Source organism: Drosophila yakuba, chromosome 3L (genome assembly GCF_016746365.2).
Source record: "Drosophila yakuba strain Tai18E2 chromosome 3L, Prin_Dyak_Tai18E2_2.1, whole genome shotgun sequence".
Lineage (NCBI taxonomy): Eukaryota > Metazoa > Arthropoda > Insecta > Diptera > Drosophilidae > Drosophila > Drosophila yakuba.
Window position 1 is genome coordinate 21,894,604 of NC_052529.2, and position 23,582 is coordinate 21,918,185.

The window sequence follows — 23,582 nt, forward strand, 5'->3', positions numbered from 1 at the left end:
TCTGCTAAGTCCGTGTGAATCTCCCACAGATTCGAGGTGCTAATAAACAAGGACTCTTGTGGGCTAATTTACAGCCGCTAATGAATGAAATGGGATAAAGCTTAATTTGCATTTAATAAAATTAACGCGCGACAAGTGCAGAGGGCGCTAATTGGGGGTTGGGATGGGGGTAAATGCTCGCATCAGCATAAATCGCATGCGGTTGTCATGGCAGTGGTTTGGGGGCAACCAACTCAAGTCTAGACAGGGATCCATAGGATGCAACAGCAACCGACCGACCAGAGGAGAATGTAAGGACAAACGTGTCCTGTCTGTCTGGCACTCGTCGGGGGGTTAAGTCGGAGGGGAGATGGGTGCTCAAGGGGTAACTGTGCTCTTGTCTGAGGCATCGTAACTTTTGGCTCAACACAAAACTTGATTGAATTTTATGCTCGCCAACAACAATGGGGGAAAGCAATGGAGGAAAGCCAGCACTTAATTGGTCTGAAAGAAAACTCTTTGGGAAGCCGCAACAAAAACACAATATTAATGAAAGTGCAGCTGTGCAGGTGATGACCACCACTGAGAGGTCAGCGGCGGGTTCATAAAAATTCTTTTTTATGACCGAATCGAGGGTACCAAGCGATTTTATTTTATTCTTTCCGTCTATTTTAAGTCATGATTTTCACTTATTTGCTCCCAACACACTTGAGAAAATATCAATCCCTTTTGTGAATTTATGAAAGTGGAAATAATCGTATCAAGGGCATTGGTTAATATAGCTGTTGATATTTTAGACACTCCTGTAGAATATTTTAATTATAATTCCTTAGATAATTAAGTGCAAATTAAAGATACACGAAGAGCTAAATTTGATATATTTTTCAATATTTTCTTGATATTATTTTGACGGACATTCAGTTCGTATGAATTTATTTGAATGTAACCTGAAACTATTTGATTTCTTCAAATGCCGGAAGTATATTTTTGTAGTGCATCAGCGAAGACAGGAAAACGTTCATTGAATTTTGTCCTTCGCTGAGCTGCCAAAGGACAAATGCACAATAAAGAGAGATACATTGAACGGGGAGTTCGCAAGGAGAAAATTAAGAGCAGTGGGGAGCTTAGCTGGGGCTCCTTTCGCCCGCACAAACACCAACAATTTGATATGCCTGACGCTTCCTGGCTCGTGTGGAGTAAGTTTTCTAGTTTCATTGCACTCGTCGCAAAGTCGAGTCGAGTGCAATGTCATCCTGGCACATCCTGGCGCCCACCCAGCACTTACCACCCATCGCCCATCTGGCGGCACCACTCCTCCTGGAGAATCCAGCTAGGAGTCAACTTGTCAGCCAACTACAATTTACGAGCATTTCACTTCGTTTGCTTCGATTTTCATTGCATATTTTTCGGGGCGGCAAAAGAAGAGAGTCGAGTTGAGCTTGCAGCTCCATAGCGCTTTCCCCCGATTTTCCTTCGAGTCTGAGAGTCCTTGGAAATGGAATTTCATTTCCCGCTGGATTTAGCTTAAGTCTTAAAGTGTTCCCCCATGAATTTCAGTTAACTTTCCTGTTAAATCGAGTGACTCAAACATTTCTCTACGGTCTTCAACACTGTTATTTTTGCTAGTTAACTTAATTGCTGTTACTGGGCTTGTTGTTGTTGTCCTCGTGTTGTTGTTGGTTTTGTTTTCAGATTTATGCATTATGTGACTAACGTCATAATCTTCATAACGATGTTAGCCAAGTTTTTGCCCGTTGCCCTCATTGCGGTTTTTTATAAATGTCGTATTTCTGCGGTTTACAGATTTAATGAGGGGAAAACATAATAGTTCTCGAAGGGAGCAGACCCCGTGTTGCCCTTTAAATAATAATCATGCTGGTTTTCTAATAAATGCATGTATATTGTACATACATATATGTACTTAAACAAATTGTTTCTTAAAGTTTCCTATAAGGATTTATTAATAAGCTAATTTGAGCAGGCTCGTGATATCATATAAATTAAAATGCGATAATTATATACATTATATATATATTAAAATCAAAAAAAAAATGTACATGCCCCGGGTGAGGCTCGAACTCACGACCTTAAGATTATGAGACTTACGCGCTGCCAACTGCGCCACCGAGGCAATTGATGACTAAGATTACTAGGTATGCATTATAAGGTACTTGGATTTGCGAACGAGGATCTAGTTTCAAAAATTTGGTTAGGTGCCATGCACCTGAGCTCCAGATCGCGTATCGATTGGACATTTAGCACAGGGTGTTTTATGCAAAACAGTTGCCTGTTGCAAGCGAACCACAGCCACCGCAGCTAAAACAACAATTGCAATCATAAAGTGGCAGCCCTGTTGTAGTTGTTGTTGTTGTGTGTAATTTTTGTGTACGCGCTTCGCTTCGCAAGTTGCAACCACAATTTAATTAAGCCAACAGCAACCGCCCAGGAAGGCGGTGGGGCGAGGTGCAGAGGGGGGCGTGGCTGATGGACGCCGGCCTGGTAGATTGGACAGCATTAGCATTGGAAACAATGTTGTTGATGTCAGGGCAATGTGTTTACTTTCTAGCTCGGTACACTGGAGAATAATGTATCAGCCTTCGCGATTTTATTATATTAAAATTAACCGTTTTCCACAAATTCACTATTGCTTCTAAAATTACAATATATTACGGATAATCTTTGATTTTTATCAATATTTATAAAATGAAATGTTTTTTCATTTCCATATTCTTGTATATATTCTTATCTTTGAAATTCTTCATTACTGCTTTAAATAGAACAAGTGCTTTTGCCAATAAAGTTTGGCTGGTGTTGTTTTATCTTAATTAATATAAATTTATTTATACAATAATTGTTGCATGTATGGCAACCCGCTTTTAAACTCTTGTGGCACGAGAGATGGGTCGCCGTAATTTTTCTAGGTGTTTGCCTTGTCCAGAAGTGACTGACTCCAGACCAGGCTATCACTTTAATAGACACGTTTTTATGTGGCCACCACTCCTCCAATTCCTACCCCTGCCCACCACTGGCTTCACCCCTTTTATGGAAAGCCACTCGGCGGCGCCTGCTCGAGTGACCGCAAACGGAAAATGTGGAAAATGACTTGTCGTTGCCTGCCTTTCGTTGTCGCTGCGGCTTGTTCTGGCTGCCAGCAGTTTCCCCCCTTTCCTAACTTATTTACCCATTACCATCTTTTTTTTCAGTGGGTTTCCAGCTTGTCGTTGTAATAATTTGATTAAATTGAACGCTTTAAGTGATTTGCATTTTAAATTTCAATCAATATGACGTGACTTCCAGTCGTGGCTGCAACCGCGGGACAGGATGCAACTATCGGCAAGGCGAGAAAGAGAGGAGCAGATAGGGTTAGAAAGAGACGGAGCCGGAGGGAAAGAGAGGGAGAGAGCGCGAGAGAGGGGCAGAGGAAGGGGGCAGAGGAAGTCTCTGTCTGGTCAACTGGCGCCAGGATAGCGCTCTAATGATGTACAACCATCAACGGATTCTGTTTTCCCAGGTTCGTGCATCTCTTCTTTGGTCGTTTTCTATTTTCTAGCTTTCAAACTCTTCCTTTGGGGTCTTCTATGAAAAACCACTAACTCTTGGAAAAAAAGTCCAGGAAAAGTGGCGAATAAAGTCAGGGTCAGATTAAAAAATTGCAAACTATGTACATAGTTTGTAACACTGTTGTGCTGGAAGTCAGTACTGCAAGAAAGCTTGTTACATTAAAAAAAAAATTAAATAAAATAAAATACATGTAAGAAAATACTACTTAAATGCTTACAATGCTCTTTGAGGAAAATAATATACATATCCACTCCCTGAAAATGAAAATCAGAATTCATCTTATCAATAAAAGGAACTGAAATCGCAATGCTAATTGCTTAAAATAAAGTCCCCATTTGTTTTGCTCCCACACATGCATTACGTATACGTACCGATGCACTTCTTGAAAAATGCATAAAAAATACAGCTTGCATAAAAGTCTATTCATCACTTGATTTGTGCCTTTTCTTCTAACACTTTTCGAGCAATAATAATTGCCACCCAAGTGCAATGAAAACCATCTCCTCCGCCAAAATATCGCTGTGCTGAACAATAACAACACCATCAAATTACTGGCAATGCAACTAGAGATCCTTGGCAGTTGAGATATTCTGCTCCTTTAGTTTTAGTTTCGCTGATTGCATTTCCACGTCAACGTGGATGTGGATATGGTTGGTGCTACGCTGTTGCATAAAGTGCAGTTGTTTATTGTAATTATGTATTATTGTGGCTAGGAGGCTGGATGTGCATAGTTGGTTCTGTCGATGCACTAGGGAAAATATATTATAAATATAATATTGGATTGTTGGTTTGACATAAAGTTAATGTATTAGAAAATAATTGTATATGTATGTAATTATCATATTCCTAATGTTTTGCTTATGATTCCATATCGCCTTTAAGGAAAACAATTTGTACCTTTTCGGAGTTATCTTACCCTTTTTTTCAGTGTTCTTTCCTCGGCATCAGCAAGTTTGCTTAGTTTACGCTCTTGGTTTACTTTTTTGTGTGGCCCGGCATTGTTCTTAGCCAGCCAACGTCGCCGTCTGGCAGTTTCCTGTGCTGCATCTTGCAGTGGCAACTTCCTGATTTTCCCCGACCACGCCCCTTTGCCAGCACCGCCCGCTGTGCATTATATTTGCCGAAATGCAAAGTCTAAGGACTTTCGTCTGAGTGGATTTTTTTGCCTGGCAGCTCCTTCCACGGTTTCATCATCATCATCGTCATCATCGCCAGAAGCAGCAGTATGTAGAAGCAGGAATGGCAGTTTCCTCTCTCCCCGTTTTTTTGTTTTCTAATTCATGCAATTTTCACAAAGCTAAATTTCTTTTTTTGGACCAGGCGTTACTTTTGTGCGGTGCTGCAAGTGGAAGATTTTCAGCGGTTGCTGGCTCATTGTTCTTTTCGTGGGGAGCTCGGAATAGACAGCCATGGGGCAGGAGGATCGGCTGGGGCTGCGGGCGAGTGAGTCAGATGGATCTGAAAATAGCCCAAGAATCCCCACACATGGACTCCCATTCGGCGGCCCTATCCTCGAGAATAGAGAATTATGCTTCACTCCCCTCACTTCGCATCGGTTGAGGTATTTTTGTTGCCGGCTTTTGTTTTTTCCGAAGATATTGCTGGTTATAGTAAGGATTCAGTTCAGACAATTTAATCCATGTCTTGGTTTTTTGTAAATGGAGGTTTTTATTAATACAAATTCTCTAATACAGAGACGATTTTAAGGCATCCTCGAAAGGAAAGAAAAATGTAGGATCTGCTGCCTGCAAGAATAACTGATTTTATTACACTAAGTTCACACAATGTTTTAAAGCTCTACCACACAGCTCAACAGGGTTTTAATTTAAATATTGTGTTCAAAAGTGTGCATAAAAAACCTTAGTCAACCAGGATTAAGAAAGTGAAGTACACAAGCTGAATTGACGTACACAGAGGGCATTTTGAATTCGGTTTTATGACATTAAGAACGTTGTTTTGGTTGTCGGCCACCTCTGCTTCCCAACCTCCTCCACTTATTTGTGCAACAATTCTGCAACATTCCTATTCTCTACTTGAATAAAAATGATCTTGCTTGTGTCTGCATCGTTCATGCCACTCTACCCCACCGTTAGAGGGTATTTTTGGACCAGGTTGTTGTTCTTGTCGCCGATTCGCGTCTCTCCCGATGATAGCGAAATAATGAGCAGGGCCAGACATTTGGACAGACGGGTACGGGCAGACAAACGGAGACGGCGGCAGGGAGTCAGTCGCCGATCCTCGGAGAGAAAAAACAATGCACTGAGCAAATAATTGTGACTTTAAAATATGATATTTTAGTTAGTCTGAATACGAATCATGTTAATTAGAAAATTGTAAAGGCTGTGTAAGAATATCTTAGCCCTTTCTTATTAATTGCTACAAAAATGTAGCACTTTAGAAGATTTATTTCAGGTGTAGCCCTTGAGGAGTGTAGAGTGGAGACTTACAAGTGGAAAGGAAAACCGTGGGGAGCAGTGGCAGCACTTTTAACACTTGATTTTCCTGCGCCCGTTGTTGCAAGAACAGATGAAAAAAATGCTTTCAATTTATTTTTAAGTACAAAAATAATGTTGCTACTTTCTAGTTTTTGTTTTCCATTCTGCTTTTTCTCCGCCCTGCCCGCGAACAACAACACAATGAGCGGTAAAAATAAAAGGCACGCCTGTCGCCGCGTCGGAGTCTCAGCCCCCTTCTATATTCCCGGCCGATGCAGGGACATATATCGTCTATATAGACGGGGCCCGAGTGCGCGAAATGTGTGAAATATTGGAGACAAACGGGCAGTTTTTATGTTAGCTGCGAAAAAAATCGCATTTAGTTCAGTGCGGCGCAGGTTGGCGGCTAGATCGGATCGGTGAAAGCTATATGGCCATATGGAATGGTATCGGGAACTACGTGGATAAGCGTGCTATCTCAACAGTGTAACCGAAACTCACCAGCAAGTGATTTCAATTTTTTTCACTTTTTTTGAAACATTCAAGTACGACAAAGCGACAAACCAATAAATCTATATCAATACACCGTCAATAATTGTTCAAGAGAGAGATGCAGTGCGTAAAAAAAAGGGGGGAGAGAGAAAGTGCAATGTGAAAGGGAGTGAGCAATCGCAAATACTTGGTTGTCATGTGCGAAATTCCTCGATTAAAGTGCTCGATATTTTCGGCGTGACACGGGCTCGAAAGTCGTGCGTGAAATAGTCAACTCGTGTCGTGGTCGAGGGGGATTTCGAGGGGCGTTTCCACCACTTTCGGCGCTGGGAAAAACTTTCCTGGGCCGAAATTCTTCGAACTTACGTTTGCTCAATGTCAAATCGAGCGTTCGACCTTCTGGTATGTACAAGTGCGAGTCTTCTCGCTTATCTGGCAAATGCCAATGCTCGCTTTTTGGTGTTTTTGTTTTTTATATCGATAACAGCCGGCTTTTCTCGATTACTCGCGAATTCTTGGGTTTTCCCCCATAACCCCCCAGTTGCGAACTGCTCGATATGCTGCGAATTGAAAATAAAAGCCTTCGATTTTGTTTTTGCCGGCACCGAAATAAACTCAAGAATGTGGCGTTTTGTTTAAAAATAAACTGGAATGTGTTTGAATTAGATGAAAATACTTATGCTCAGAAGTTTTTCTTGTTTTTTACGCTTATTGATATGTTTATTTATATTGCTTTTGTCGCTTAATAGTTTTTTGTTTGGTAATTCCTCTTTTAAATGGAGTTTATACACAAAATTTGCAATCACATCTTGAAGGTCACACTTTTTGACTATACTTTTAATCGCAAAGCTTAGAAACTTAAATATTTGTATCGTGATAAATAGATAGTAAAAATTTACATTTAATTTATTGGCATATTGCAAATGACTGCAACGTTGAAAAGATTTATTTTCACGATGGAGACACTTTGTTTTTACTGCCACATTCCAGCGACTGAGTTTACTTTGTATGGTAATTTCTTTTCATAAAGTTCCGCACTCATACCTTTCATTCCCAGCACATTCAGTGCAGCTGGTGCCACAAAAAAAGGTCCAAATAAACTCGGTCTCAAAATGATCTTGACTCACGCGAGACTTTTGTTTGAGATCTGCAGTTGGACGGCAGAAAGCACTTGTCAGCACTTTATGGCCACATTTCTGGGCCCGTTTTTGTTTTGCATTCTGCATATCGGATTTGGTCCTCTTTATTTTGCTGTTTTTTTTTATTAATTATGACTCCGAGTCGGAGATCGCGTTTTTATGGCAAACATAAATTTCGTCTTAAGGTCGGGACCCTAGCGAAGTGAGGGGCGGAGAATGAAGAGGCAATCAAATAAATTGCTGCGGCTCTTGAGCTCTTGGGCTCCAAAAAGGGGAAACAGTAGCGATCCCCGTCCCGCCGTCTCTGTCTGTCTGTCTGGGTAACAAAAACAGATCAAACAAAAAACTCTACAGCAAAGGTTGTTGGTTGTTAATGATTATGGTCGTGGTCGTGATTATGAGGAGGATATGGCAGGATGATGACGATCGCCTCCGACACTTGAAAGGAATTTCAATAAAGCGAATAAAAATAAGCGAACAACAGACGAACAACAGAATCAGAATCAGGCGCAGATGATGAGGATGAGGCTGAAGTTGTTGATGTTGATGAGGATGATTCGTCTCCTCAATGCGATCCATCTTAATGCTTTCGTTGTTTTGTGGCATCAATCTGTCTCTGCGCACAGGGGTGCAACTATGTTGTTGCACTATAAAAACATATAAAAAGGTAAAGTTAACCTAAAGGTTTACTGACGGATGAGTTAATAAAACTTTTCTGAATAGATGTTAGAAAATGAATTAAATATTAACTTTATTACTTAATATCACTTAAAAAATTAGAGTAAGAAAGTTATTCATAAAACGTGAAACTTTTGGTATTCTTAGCGAAAGAAATGAATACTGTTACAGTTAATATCTGGAACTTACATTGTTCATTTACTTTACTTTTTTCTGACCAAATTTTGCTTTTATAAGTGGAGGAAAACGAACAGGATTTCCACCCTCCCATTCTTTGTGTTGCTGTTGATCTGCTTTAAATATAGAAGTCGACGACGACGACGACGACGATGAAGATGATGATGATAATAAAAACGAAGTCGCAAAGAAGTGCAACATAAATTTCTGCAGAATATTACGCATACGCAACGTGGAACAACAACAATGCCGCAGCATCTGAACATACATACATACATATATTATTGTTGCTCGTGCTGCAGTTCTTGGGGTTATTTATGCCCACAGGGCGATGCTCAGACACTGTCTCCTCTTCTTTTTGCCCCCCTTTCACCGATTCGCCCCGCCCATGAATCACTATGTATTTTCGACGGGGGTTCGGGAGGAATCATTGTGGGACGGTGGATACTTTGCAACAGACTCTGGGACAGACTGGCACAAAACAAAAGCAAATGCAGCTAGTAAACGCGACAACAAGGAAAAAAATAACAAAACACAAGAGCCAAGTGGGCGACCACACAGCATAAGCACACTGCAAGAAAAACGGTGTACGCTTAGGTCACAGCGGTTAATAAATGCTTTAAGATTGGAAAATATTTTTAAATGAGGGAATTCTATGTTAAATACAATATACATCAGAAAGGATTTAATAGGTTGGATATACATACATAGATAGTGTTTACTTGTGGCTAAAAGCATCATTAACTTTATCTTTTAACGATTTTAAAGAGGATTTTATATAAACGATAATTACACAATCTAATAGGAACATGAACATAAAGTAGGTTAGACAAAAAAATTAGTAAGAAACTTAATTCAAATGTGATGTACCGTGAAAATGTAAACTAGTTTTTGGTATATTCTTTTTACTGTATATTCTATTTATTTTCTATTTACTTTAATAAATGTATTTATCTAACATATCTAAATTTCGTATTCAAGTTATGTTAAAAATCAATTGTTTCCTCTCTTGCAGCTATAATCTCAGCACATTGATCGGGTACTTGCACTTGCAATTGACCATGCTATTTGGGGCGTTTCCGGACGAAAGCACGGTGTAAACAATCCGATCGCCGGCGGCGGACGACGCTGTGGCCCCCACGCATGCAGCCAGTGGCGCCGCGGGGGCCTGCTGCACATTGTGGTGGTGCACAGTGGTTCTGGTTGCGATCAGCCTGACGACGCTCCTCCGGCCGGGCTCAGTTTCAGCCTCAGCCCTCGCGGTGCCAATGCCGGGTTCCAGTCACACCTTGCAGCAGGGTCACCAGGGATCCGCCACCCCGCCAAGGTGGTCGGTCATTGAGATACTTAGTCGAACTAAGCCCGGTAAGCGGCCGAGTAGAACCGGTGGCAAGTGTCTGAGATGCCAGAGCAGCGATTCGATCAGCAGTTCAATATCGAATGCAACTGGAAGCGGCGGCGAAAGTGAGACCTCTGTGGCAAGTGCGCAGGCGCAGAGCGCTGTATATAGTGGTAGTGCAATTTTGTGCAGTGTAAATAGTGCAAATAATACGCGTAAGTTAAATTTAATTCTGAGCAAGTCGCATCAAAAGCGAGGGGAGCGATTCGCTGTTGGCACAAATTTGCAAAATAAATTACCAGCATCGAGTGCGGATTGCCACTTAAGTCCAAGTGCCGAGACAAATATTCGTACCACAACCACAGCCGATCCACCGCGATCCCCGTCCTGTCCGCCGTGTCCATATAGTCATCTTCATTTTCATCGTCATTGGCATCGGCATCGGCACCGCCATCGTCCTCGTCATAGCCAGCAGCATCATCGTCATTATCGTCATCGTGGTTGTCGTTGTCGTTGTCGCGACGCGTCGCAGTCTGCATCCGCATCGCCCGCGTCTATGCTCTTGCCATATCAAATTAATCAACGTGCTACATTGTTGCAGCACTCTGCAACAGCGACAACAACTGCAACAACGGCAACAATATCAACTACATTGCCACATGTGCCCGGGGCAGCAACAACAAAAAACGTATCTCTGCGTGCCGTGCCTCGTATTTTTAAACGCAAACGTGATACGGTCCAAACAGCGACCACTGCATCACCTTTGACCCCGCAGCAACATCCAACAGTCGCAGCAGCTACATCCACAACAACCACGCGGAGATCGCGACTCGAATTCATACTTTACACGGAAGTCTACCAAGTCGAGGAGGATTCGGTTTCCCCCAGCGATTTTAATCCGCAATCCAACGTGGGGAGTGACGATCCCTTCTGGCAAAACTACGGTAAGTGATTAATAAACAAAATAAATAAAATTTGTTCAATCATTACAATTTAAAGGGAATTACTTTTAATATATGTACATACATACCTTATATACTTCACATACAGGGTCCCCCACGTAACTTTTTTTTTTTTAAATGCAATAAAACAAAAACGGTTCATCCGATCATCAAAGGTTTTTTTTCATATTAAAGTACAATCCTTCCGGTTACTTATGGAATACAAGTTCGTTCAAATGGCTGCCTCGGCTGGCCTTGCAGTACGCCTTGGCCAAAGACCTGGAATTTTACCAAAAAATCATCTTTTCCGACAAAGCTCATTTCAATCTTGGCGGCTACGTCAATAAAAAAAATTGTCGTTTGGGGGACGGAAAACCCGCACGTGATCGAAGAGAAGCCAATGCATCCTCAGAAAGTTACTGTTTGGTGCGGATTTTGGGCCGGCGGCATCATTGGCCCATTTTTCTTCGAAAATGCGTTACGGTCAATGGCGAACGCTACCGCGCCATGTTAACGGATTGGTTCTTCCCGGAATTCGAAGAGGAGGACTTGGACAACATTTGGTTCCAGCAAGACGGCGCTCCGTGCCACACAGCCAACTTTACGATTAATCTTGTGCGCACTGCTTTCGGAGACCGAATTAACAGCCGAAATTCTAATGTGGCTTGGCCGCCTCGGAGCTGTGATTTGACACCGTTGGATTATTATTTGTGGGGCGCCGTCAAAGACAAGTGTTATGTGGACACGCCAGCGACAATTCAAGCTTTGAAGGACAACATTCGCGTCGTCGTTGCCGAAATACGGCCGCAAACAATCGGAAATGTCCTCAAAAATTGGGTCGGCCGTATGGCGTACTGCAAGGCCAGCCGAGGCAGCCATTTGAACGAACTTGTATTCCATAAGTAACCGGAAGAAGGATTGTCCTTTTATATGAAAAAATAAATTTGATGATCGGATGAACCGTTTTTGATTTATTGCATTTAAAAAAAAAAAAAGTTATGTGGCGGACCCTGTACGTTTTGAAGTTTTACTTAGGTTTTCTTGAGAATGCAAAGACAAGGTTATGATGGATTAAATATATATTAAACAATCTATTTAAATAGTTTATGGCTTGGTGTATGTCCTATTATATTTTATGTTATATTATCTATTATCTATTTGTTGTCATTATAGTTAATAAATCTTATTATAAAAACATATGCTTACCTCATTCTACGACATTAAATTGAACTCTGTTGTTCGTTTACCTGTCAAAAACAACATGCGAACACGACAAATGTTCAAAAATAAACGAAGCATAGCAATGCAAAAAAAAATACTCCACTTGTTAAAAAAATGTCAGAGAAAGAATAAACAAAAGCAGCGAGAATAAGCAACAAATCGCAGCAACAATTGCCCTGAAAAGTTCCAGTACCAGATATCGTATCTGAATTTTATGCCTTATGGGATATGGCATTTGTCGTCAGGAAAAAAATCGGATGGAGATGGGGATGGGGATATATGGATATGAAGTGGGATTTTTAACACAGCTGGCTGGTTAACATAATTTTCGTGGGCATTTCTTTTTTGTTGTTCTTGTCCTGCAGTTCAAGGGAATATAAGGCGAAAAACGACGCTAAAAACAACAGACAGGCAGAAGGAGTGGAACGGAGAGAGAGTGAAAGAGACAGTTGGGGATTATGGAGATGAAGAAATAAAATGCAGCTGTCAAGGAATATTTGCTATCTAGTAATTATGATAATAATAGCACGGACTAATTACTAATGAAAATATACAAAATATATTCGCCAAGTTGGCTAATAATACAGAAGATTTTAATAATGTGTGGTTTTAAGCCTGTTATTGGTATAGAATTATTAATCAACCAAGAGCTTTATAACAAATTTTAAAATAAGCACATTTAAAGAGTTAAATGTACCATTTTCTAACTGAAGAATTCCAAAAATGCATTACTGTTTTATAATATTTAATTGCCTATATACCCTTTGATTATATTCGACCCACTCATAAAAAAGGATAAAAAACAAAAAGTGGGCAGAAAAAGGAAGGCGACAGAAATCAACTTTTTCCAACGAATAAATTTCGAGTTTTCGATAGTCTCGACTGCCACAGACTGTGGTCGTGCTCTACGTGGACGTTGTTGTTTTTGTTGTCGTTTTACTTGTCCAGACGGCAAGATCTGGCCAACGGGGGGCGGTAAGGGGCGTGGCAAGGCGGGAAGAGGGCTGGGGAGGGGTGGGGCGGCGGCGAGCGGTTGTTACCGAGGGAACTGGGGCCATTCGTGGGCTCCAACAGCGTCAGACTGTCTGGTATGCCACTTTGCCAGTGCAGTCAGCTCTCTCCTTTTCTGTCTCTCTCTCCGTCTCACTTCTTCCCACTCTGCCTGTCCCCTTCTGCGGACTTATCGCCGTCTCTGTCTGTTTTGCGGTTGCTGCTTTTGCCACATGTGGAGTTGTCGATAGATAGTTGTAGTTATGTGTGCACTCAAAAAAGTTATTTCTTTTCTTATATTTATTCAACAAAATCTGTGTAATAAACTGCATCTATTAATAAATTATCGCGTGCAAAAAGTTTTAAATTTATTTTACAGTTGTGTCCATAACATTTTAAAATATTCTTATAGGGATTGCATTCCTTTTGGGATAATAAAACAGTACAATTTTTTAATAAACAAAAAATCCAACTGAATTAAAACAAGTATGTAATAACAAATATTTTTTGAAAATCCTCAACCTTTTTTCCAAATAACATAACATGAAACATAAATATAATTTTAATAGTACCCCTCTGACATCAGTGAACTTCCTACAATCAGATGAAAACCAACATATTTAGAGGCTTCGATAAAAGCTGCAATTTCTTTAAGCTATTTCTTCTTATTCCCGATTTATTGCGTAACTTCAATGCAAAATGTTGGACTCCTTTTTTTTGCATGGTGTAGCCTATAGTATTGGTGTCAACTGTCAGCCGTCTACCTCTTGCGCCTCTGTGTCGGCGTCATCATCATCATCATAATCATCATCATCAGCGGTCGTAATGACCATTGGTTTCATCATGGCGCTTGCTTTGGCCAATGCATAAAATTATACGTAGACATGACATGGTTTTGAATAATTAAACACTACGACGACATCGACATCAAGTCGGACTAAATGGCTGCCAGTCCAAAAAGCAGATGAAGGGGGAAAGCCCCCAGACAGACAGGAATGCAATGTCCTCGACTAACTGCCGAATCACTGGCCGGGAATCTCTCCATTTCCACTACCATTTCCGCGCTCCAGTCTCGACTCGAGTTAAACTAATTAAGCTGGTTAATTCACTAAAACGTATTACAGTTGCCACTGCGCAAAGTAGGTTGTCATGAAATAAGGAAAATGTCTCGCTTGCTACGAGTAGGGAATTTCCATAAAGAAATTATTGAAATGTATGTCATAAATTGATTTGTATTATTATTGATTTTCGAAGAAGAGCTTTAAGAGTTTTGGAGCTAAATCAAAGCAAACTGCCTCCAGGAGTGAATACTATGTATAATAATTATGTATATAATATAGTTTATTCAAATCGCATAGGGATGAGTATTTGAATTGGGACCGGGTCGACCAGTTGGCACATATTTTAAAGGAAGCTTCCACTCAGCAGCAATCCAAAAATCCAAAGGTAATCTCAGCTCCACACATGTGGCATATTTTAGAAACTCAAGAAAATGACTAAAGAACAAAGCTGACAAGAAACAAAAAGCCAGAATAAAGAGTGGAAAGATGGCTCAAACGACAGCGTTGACAGACAATATTGACAGCCGAGAATGGTGCGCGCAGTTTGGCAATGTTTGCCCAATATCTCGGATGTGGACGTAGACGTGGATGTAGATGTGATCGTGGATGTGGATGTGGACCCATTGTTACTGCACTGTTGCAACTGTGCAATTGAGGTTGCCAGTGGCTGCTGGCTGGTTGCAAGTCGGCTCGTTTCAGTTGTTTGAGCTGTCAAAGAGGTCTGCCCGTCTGTTGTCTGCCGGCGTTTCCTGTTGTTTCCCTTTTACCGTCTGCAGTCAGCAGTCAGCAGTCTAGACACAAGTCAAAGTCGAACTCAGCTGAAGACCCAAACGAAATCCAACAGGAAAAAATAAAAACACGAAAAAAAGGCGAACCCAAAGCTCAGGTGCATTCCCACAGAAAGGCAGCAGGCATTGGGCAGCAGGCTTCAGCGACCTGGAAAGCCTCCGCGTGTGAGAAACCCAGACGGAACGAGCTTGGCAACCAGAACCAGAAGAGGAACCTGGCACCAAAGACCAAGTACAAGTCAAAGCTATGGCCAGGGCTATTGCCATGTACCCATATAGCTCTATAGGTAAGAGCAGACCCAGACTCAGACATCGCAATCGACATTCACATCAACGACAACGGCGATGTTGTCTGTTTGTCGTCTGGAAAGTTATGGGACAAAGTTGTCGCTGTCACTGCCTGTTGCCTTGCTCTGCTGGAGGGTATATTCACTATGAGTTAAAGGCATTATCTACAAAAAGCAGAGAGCTATTGCTGATAATAAGGAGATTAGCTGAATCATTTGAAAACAAAAGTCGTTCGTTAGTTAACTCTTTGAATCAATCAAATTTTGAAAATTTGTTTATTATGTCCTATTGTTTTCAAATATGTTATTGAAATAAAATTGTTTTTAAACTTCAAGCATAGGTACAGAAACAAACTAAAATATGTGTCTTTCTGCAAAGAAACCGGGTTGCCACTTAAAGTAGATCTTGTAGGGTATCGCTATCTGTCGCTCAGTCGCGCTGTCTGGTTACTCGCCGCGCTGACAGCCTTAGATCAGAGTGCAGTTGATTTATGGCTGCGTTGAGTGGCTTTATGCTCACCTCAAATATGACACAAGGTGGACATAAGACTAAAAAGACCCCTGCATACACATGCCTGTATGTATGTTTGAGTGGCTATGTCCGCGTGTCCGGCAAACGGAAGTTGTCCTTTTTGCACCCTTCCAGCGCCGAAAGAACCCTTCCCCTTTTGTAATCGCCGGCACTTTTCCGTCTGTCCATTCAGGCAACAAGCAAATTGTGGCAATTATCGTGGATGGGCACTGTGGAAAACAGTGGTTATTTATTAAAGACCCTTTTCATGAGGTCATCAAATCACTTTAAAAGGATTGAAATATTTAATAAACCTAGTAGTATTAGTAATTCGAGATTAAATATAACGTATTCGTTTCCTTTTCATTTAATCTCCAAGCATTTAATAATAAATTACAAAAGTAAACATAAACAATAATTACAAAAAAAACATAAAATGTTTATTTTTAAATATATTTTCTTTTTTTAACGTATAAAATATGTGTTTTATTTGACACTCATAAGTATATACCTATGATCATTATTATTCTAGTGCTAGTGCTAAACAATAAGCTATATGCAATATATGCAATCCACAGAATTGAATAACTATGTTTTCATAACTGTTTTGTTAAACTGGATATGCTTTTTTCGAAGTGTATCCTGCATGGGCGCTGGTCCCCTTGCATTGCCTTGCCCACACCCATGGAATAGAGACCGATGTCCACTGCATGTCTGCCCACGAAGCGTGACGACATGTCGCCCTATCCCTGCCCCTTCCGACCTACTCGACCGTCCTCAACCCTTTCACTCCCACTCCCTTTTGTCCATCTGTCAATGCATGTTCATGTCCCACCTCCACCCACTGAAAACACCCCCTCCCCCCTGGCGACCAGTGCTTTTGTACTGCAATAAATGTAATTATGGTCTCGAATTGTATTCAAAAATTTCCACTCTGCACTCGAATCCGTCTGGCACATCGTCCAAATCGCTGGGGTTCTCATAAGGTGGTGCCTTGTGGCTTGACCACCTGCAATTTGTGCTCGGCTCTCGGGCATTGATTTTGCCGGCAATCAGGGAATTAAATTGGTTATCAAAGTGAGGCGACCGTAAGTGGATGGTGTGTGAACTAAGCAGTTAGAGGGCTTGTTTTGGGGGAGTTGGGGCTGCAGAAAATGGTTAATAATTGCGGGTGGAAAAGCAAAAGAGACACAATGAATATCAAATCAGATTTCAAACAACTGATACGGAAGGTAAATTCATGTAATTGGAGGTGAATGGTATACTCTACACTTACATAAAACACAAGAGCTTTAATGACAGCAATTATATGTATAAACGGTACTTAACATAAAAGGGGTTTTAAGATTTGTATCGCGGCTTTGAGTTAATTTCCGAGGTATACTATAATAATAGATAACTATTCTAGTTTGTACTAAATATTAATTATATACCTATAATAGGGTTTTTAAATGGGCACATAAACTTAAAATAAATTTTGGGCACCCAATTAAATGAAATACTTGTTTACTCCTTTCAAAATATCTCTCTATTTTACACCCACTTCCGAACTCTTTCCCCGAACTTTCACCCGACTTAAAGAGAGTTAATAAAGGTCCTAAGAGACTCCTATGCACCCCCTCGATTCCCGGAGGCGCTTATTCTCAATTCCCAGTGAGCAATTGGATATCAAAGGCAATTTGCCACATTCTGGGGACTTGGTGTTAAATATTCAATTCCGTCTGCAGCGGACGTCTGCGTTTGCATCGCGTTTCCGTCTTGGTTTCATTCCGTTTCCCATTGCAATGGCATCGGGGTGATGATGATGATGATACTAGTGATGCAGGAGCCTAGAGATTCGAGACCCTACTGGTGGAGCGGAAGGACATCCAAGTGGCAGAGTCTGTGGCCATTCTCTGACAAACAACTAAACGTGCACAAAGAATAAACTTTTCAATGGGTGAACAGAATAGAAGAGCTTTGAGAAGAGTTCGCCAAATGCAGAAGCACTTGAAAAAAGGACGTAAAAATTACTTACAAAATATTATCAACCATAAGAAACGCTAATAAAGAAATATGAATTCGTAGAAACCACTTATATAAAATTTAAGGAAATTGAGACACAAAAAGATAATGAAAAAAATTGTGATTAAATACAATATTGGTTCATTACTTTTGGAATTCGGTCCAAATACAAATATATTTAATAATAATTCAATACAACTAAAATATTAAAATGTATGTTGAGAATTCATTTTCTAAATATAGGTTATTAATATAACTAAAATATTTATGTAAATATTTGTATTTGTTTTCATGATCTCTGACATCTGACATTTGAGTATTTGTCTGATCTAAATTTAGCGAATAAAATATTTTTTTGAGTGTATAACTCTGGAACTAAAACTGGCGTAATGTGAAGCAGATGAAACGGACAGCGACCAACGAACGGCAAACGGCAAACGAGACGAACGATTTCAGTTAGTGGGACTGGATGGACATGGACATTTGGAGGCGTCGAACGGTGGAGAAAGAGTTTAGGCATGTGGGGGCACAGGAAAGGAGTGGCAGGGAGAGGAGGTGGAGCAACAGCAGCAGTCTGAGCAGCAGAAATTGCAACCGATAATAATTATTTTTATGGAGTCTAGTCTGTGTCTAGACGATTTTTTTTTCTGCCTTTGCTGCTGCTGCCGCTGCTGCTACTGCTGCTTACTTCACTTCACTTGTCGACCTGGCTAGTGTCTGGCCTCTCGCTCGCTCCCATCACCCCGTCTCTCTCTACTACCGTCTAGCTATCTCCCTCCTTTTACGGCCTCTCCTCGCTTGACTCCCCTTACTAAATGCTGTGCTAAAGCTACTGTGTCATTGTTTTCGCTTTGATTCCGATTTTAACTGGTAAACTGGCATTTAACTGTTTTTCTGTTGCTGTTTGACAAACAAGACAGACTGGCCAAGGGGGGGAAAGTCTGAAGGGGCATGTGGGGTGCTTTTCCAAGGAGCTCGAGTGAGACGACAAAACGGCGACGACTGCAATGAGATAGTGAACCTAAGCGAGGCTTGACAGACTCCAGTTAAATGCCGCAACAGAAAAAGACACAAAAGACGGTCGGTCAGACGTGGGGGATAGTTGGTAAGGGGCTTCGTTTGGGAGCATTAGCGGAAAGGGGGTTTTTGTTTGGGGCTAGACAGGGAAGTAAGTCAGGCAGTGAGCCAAGCATGCGGAGAGCCAGGCCAGACGAGCCAGAGGCGATCAAAGGCGGTGACAATATGCAACAAAATATATCACTGAAAATGTAAATATATTTGAAGTTAGAAAACTAGAAAGGTTCTATATATATATTTGTTGTAAAATAATTCGTTATGTATTCATAAGCTTTATTGTCTTAAATTCTTTTTGTTCAATATGTATATGTTTTTAAAAACATCTCAAACTTTTCTGGTTTATAAGAAGAAATCGTAAGGATTGGTTTAAATATGTTTTCAATGAAAAGAAATCAATGAAATATTGTTAGAGTAGCTTAATTTGTAAAGTGAAGTATATATATATGAAGAAAATTAAAGTAAAAAAAAAACAAAAATAGGATACATATCGAAATTATTAATTTCCGCAAAAGTATGCTACAAAATTATGTTTGGAGAATCCTTTACAAAAAATCCAAAATGGAGAAGTATTTTAAATTCAAAAATTAAAACTATTAACACTTTACCAATTTATTTTAAGACAAAAAACATTATTTCATAGACCTGTGTTAGTTAAGGCTATATTTAGTCTTCATGTGAGCAACTACTTTTCACAACCACTGTGCCGGCTCCAACTGGCAACCCCTTCTGCTGACGGCGCTTCATCAACTGCATTTAGCTGTTTGCCTCGCTGGGCATGAGAATAGTGTCACCTCCACGGCCTCGGGTCCAATGGGGACTTGGGAGGCATTGGGGGAATCTGGGCTCTAGGCCGAGACAGGGACAATTGCCTGGTGCTGTCCACCCGTCATTCCGGCATTCTGATGCCTTTTTTGGCCGGAAAAGAGGATCTGTCTAGGAGAATATGTCCCTCGACACCTTTCGGTCGGTGCTTTTGTTGTTGCAGCTGCCGCTGCCTCGAGATATTATGTTATTATGGCAATTATAGTTACACGACTTTGGCGGCATCTATGGCATTTTTGGCCCGACGACAGCTTGGCATGTCTGCAGTTGCTCCTTTTCTTCTCCTCCTTCTCTGTACCCAGCCATGTAGGTATTTATACCTTCATATATCCCGGGGTATATGTTTGTGGCACCGACTTCTATCCCAGATTCCCGCAGATAAGAGAAAGGCAGGCAATTCTCACTCGCCGCCGCCGCTGACTGCAGTGCAATTACAAACATTTTAATGCAATTAACACACACCTGAGACGACGGGCGGCCGAAAAGGGGGAGGCCCATCTCATTTGCCTGGCTCTTTTGCAACCCGAAACTTCTCTCGGAACTTCTCGGAAAAAAATCAACATCTGCACCAAACAAGCAACTTCAAAAGCCAAAAGGCGACATTCGGTGCGTGTGTCAGTGTCCCTGGGCCGATCTCTTGATGACGCCGCCATCGCTGCAGTTACCTACGTCCCCATTCTCATCCGAATCCGCAACCACCTTCCGAAGCCCCACCTCCACCCTTCAGCACCTTACTTGCGAGGTTTTCATTATGCCCTTTCTGTACAGGGTACACAAATGCCGTGGGGGCCTTTGTATAAGATATGAAAGGTTAATAAACTGCAATTAACTTAGTAGAATTTATTTTAGGTTGTGGATTTTATTTAAATATGTCAGCTTTACATAAGGTATTTGAATTTATAAATCAATCTAATATATGTATATGCAACTGATGCAAATAAAATGAGAAATCAGTTTGATGAAGCTAGTTCAATTATAATCCCTGTCTGAACTTTAAAAGAAATTTGAAGTTTAATAATTAATTTAAAAAAAAATAACTTAGTGACTGCCTATAAAATATATGTTGACATAACATTTTGTTACATGATACGCAAGTGTATCTGAGTCTTCAGAGTGGAACACGACCTCCCCTCTTGATTTGCCGCTCCAGTTGTTATCAGTGGCTGTGGCAGAGCGGCAGATACAGATACTCAAAACGTTGTCGTCGTCATCGTCGTCGTCTGTCGTCGCTTTCCGCCTTTTGTAGTTGCCGCCCTGAGCTGCACTTACATGTGAAAGGTGGGAATGGAGTCCAGAAGGACCCGCAGATCCCAGGGGCGGGGACACTGGTATTAATGCCATGTCCAGCAAATCGTTTTGACCATAACCCCACCACCATAAGCAGAAAACGAGCACAATCAGTTTGCGCTTCATTTCATCGGCTTAATATGCAGCACAAAAAAATGGGTTGTCTTTATTATCGCAAGGGAAAAGGAGGCACACACATCCTGACCGAATGCACACCCTTTTCCACATCGACTGCAACTGTCGCCAGCGGCATTCGAGGCCTCTGATCATCTGCGACTTCCTTCGACTTCAGCTGCATTGTTTTGGCCGCCATTGGTGCTGGGTATCGGGTATTGGTTGCGGGGTATGGGTTACGGGTTATGGCTATTCCTACCGATTCCCGTATGCGTCAGTGCTCTGACGTCGCGACGTCAGCCAGACGACGTTCAATAATATTCAAATCACTAGCCTAAAAAAGACAACAAATCTTGCGCCGAAAACAATACAAAGAAATTGGTATTTATGCGAAAGCCAAGTCAAGATACTCTTCACTATTAAATAACTCAAACTTCTCGTAAATGCGACCTTTCGGATATTGTTATCTAAAAAGTCTAGAGGTGTTATTTAGTGAAAGCATTCCAACTTCCTATAGGTACTACACAAATGTCAGCACATTGTAACAAGTCGCATGCTGTAGGCGCTATACCCGCTTTATTTGCTCGGGACTAAGTGTAGCGCATGGAAAGCAAAAGCAAAATGAGGCAATAATACATTTATGGAGCTAACGTCTAGACATTCGGCCATGCCGCCAGTGACGAAAGCATTTGGATATCGAAATCGCAGTGCGATAAAGTAAGGCCCCAGAACAAAACCGCAAAAAAATAGAAATGGAAAAAAAGCGGCACAAAAAAGCGTTATCAATGTAATCAAATGATATTGATTATTCACTTCTGTTTGACTGGCCGACTACCTGCCTGCCCAATGCCAAATGTTAATGTTCTCCCGGTCTGCTTTCTGTCTGCCTGCCCCTGGCATTTGCGTAAAATTAATGGCAAATCATTTATAATCCGACAGACAAACAGTCGAAGCCACAAAGCTTCCACCTTGACCGTCGGCATCTGCAATGCACACATACAGTGTATACAGTGGCTGCCAGGTGGATAGAGCTGAGCACTTATAGATGCATTCTTTCAGCTTTAAATACTCCAACTCAAGAACTAGCCCTGCACGGACCCACTACCTAGAACTAAATATGTATATTTATACATAAAATCCACTACTTGTATTTCAAATCGGTGACTTCCTTAAGTAAGACACGCTTCGGCATAAATAACTTTAAGTTGTAGATAAATATGTAATTCCACAATTACTTCCCAATAGATAAATTGCCAGCCCCTTAATTGCCCTCATAATTGCGCTATTATGTTGACCCCGTCTGTATATATTACGCAATCCGCTAAAGATTGGGTCATGCTGGTGAGTGGGGGCACTAAGGAACTTAGTCAAGCGATTAGCTTCCGTTTCAGCGACTGCCTGTGGATGACTTGGCAGCCTTGATAGCCGTAGCCCTGGGATTTCACTAATCGGCGGACGGGGAATGGAGGTAGCCTGAATTTGTATTCTAGGTCATTAGGCGAGCAAAAACAGCAACGATGTTGGGGGATGAGTGCCCTCATCCACAAGAACCATTCCAGAATCCCCAGAAACCAGACGGATGAGGAGAGCTGGTTTCGCCGGGACTGGCAAAGGCGTGCCAGGGAATATGTTTAATTTATTATTAATGAATGGACCCTCCTTCCTCTTACGCACGCTTTTTGATGAATTATTTCGAGTGATGCTTTCAGACGTTCCTGGAAAAATACCTACCTACGAAAAATTCTGGTCCAGGTTAAATGAAATTAAACAGAGACTAAGCCGGCGCAGAAATGTAATAAAAAAACAATTCCGGTTTAAATCATTTCAACACAATCAATACAACTTTTATGACTTTATAGGGAACAAAACAGGTAAGTTAGAAACATTATTAAGACGTATGTATATAAATGCTTAGTTTGGCATCAATAAAACCTTAGATGATGACCTTTACTTATTCAATATATTCAAATATATTTTTACTGATGCTCGTGCAACTTTACTTACGATCCACTCGGTGTATATTGCATAATCTCCGTTTGGTATTACTATAAATCTTCCGTATTCCTCCTCGAGATTTCCGGTAAAGAGTTTATCCACTATTATATCATGCTGGAAAATCAATGATTAAATATGTTTTTTTTTTTAAGATTACCTACATTATAGGGACAGGTGTGATTCATGTTAGAACTGCGTTGGAAAGTTTTATATAACGTTTTAACAAATATATTTTTCTGGTTTTTCAAGAAGTGGCAGCCATCGTAGGATAGATCGAAAAAAAATGGCTTGTATCCATTATCAAAGCGTTTGTATTTAACATTTACCTGAGGGAAAAATCGATATGCTAATTCAGCTTAAAAATTATTTTAATTACGCAGAAACTTACCCTAACTTCAACAATGGGAAGCTGATTTATTTTCGCGTATATACTTATATACTTATGGGTTCGGTTAACCGCCTTAATGCGACACGTGGGAAAACTCATAAAGTCCAAGTCATGCGAACTGCAGTTAAGGTTGGTAAATGTTACATGGCCCAAACATATCTACATTGTAAAGCAAATCTTTTATATTCGGTCTTAGTATTCTTATCCAATTACCATTGGTAAAGTCACCCAAAATTTAAGAAGCAGCCACTTTGACATTTCTACTGAAACTGTTTTTAGTTATTGATTGCTCCATA

The 23,582-nt window shown here is 40.9% G+C and overlaps 2 protein-coding genes and 1 non-coding gene across 3 annotated transcripts; 1 reads left to right on the forward strand and 2 right to left on the reverse strand.

Moving 5' to 3' along the window:
* Positions 1-2,037: 2,037 nt before the first annotated feature.
* Positions 2,038-2,110, reverse strand: Trnam-cau. Its single transcript has one exon. It is a non-coding gene; the product is annotated as a tRNA-Met (tRNA).
* Positions 2,111-9,609: 7,499 nt separating this feature from the next.
* Positions 9,610-10,752, forward strand: LOC6535096 (histone-lysine N-methyltransferase Suv4-20). Its single transcript, XM_039374368.1, has one exon. It carries the CDS (start codon positions 9,730-9,732, stop codon positions 10,750-10,752), a length of 1,023 nt encoding a protein of 340 aa, XP_039230302.1. The 5' UTR covers positions 9,610-9,729.
* Positions 10,753-20,479: 9,727 nt separating this feature from the next.
* On the reverse strand, positions 20,480-23,544 carry LOC6535097. Its single transcript, XM_039373883.1, has 4 exons — positions 23,500-23,544; positions 23,287-23,445; positions 23,060-23,224; positions 20,480-23,012 (listed from the first exon to the last, which is right to left on the reverse strand). The coding sequence occupies exons 1-4, from the start codon at positions 23,542-23,544 to the stop codon at positions 22,851-22,853; spliced, it is 531 nt and encodes a 176-aa protein (XP_039229817.1). The 3' UTR covers positions 20,480-22,850.
* Between the last annotated feature and the right edge of the window lie 38 nt (positions 23,545-23,582).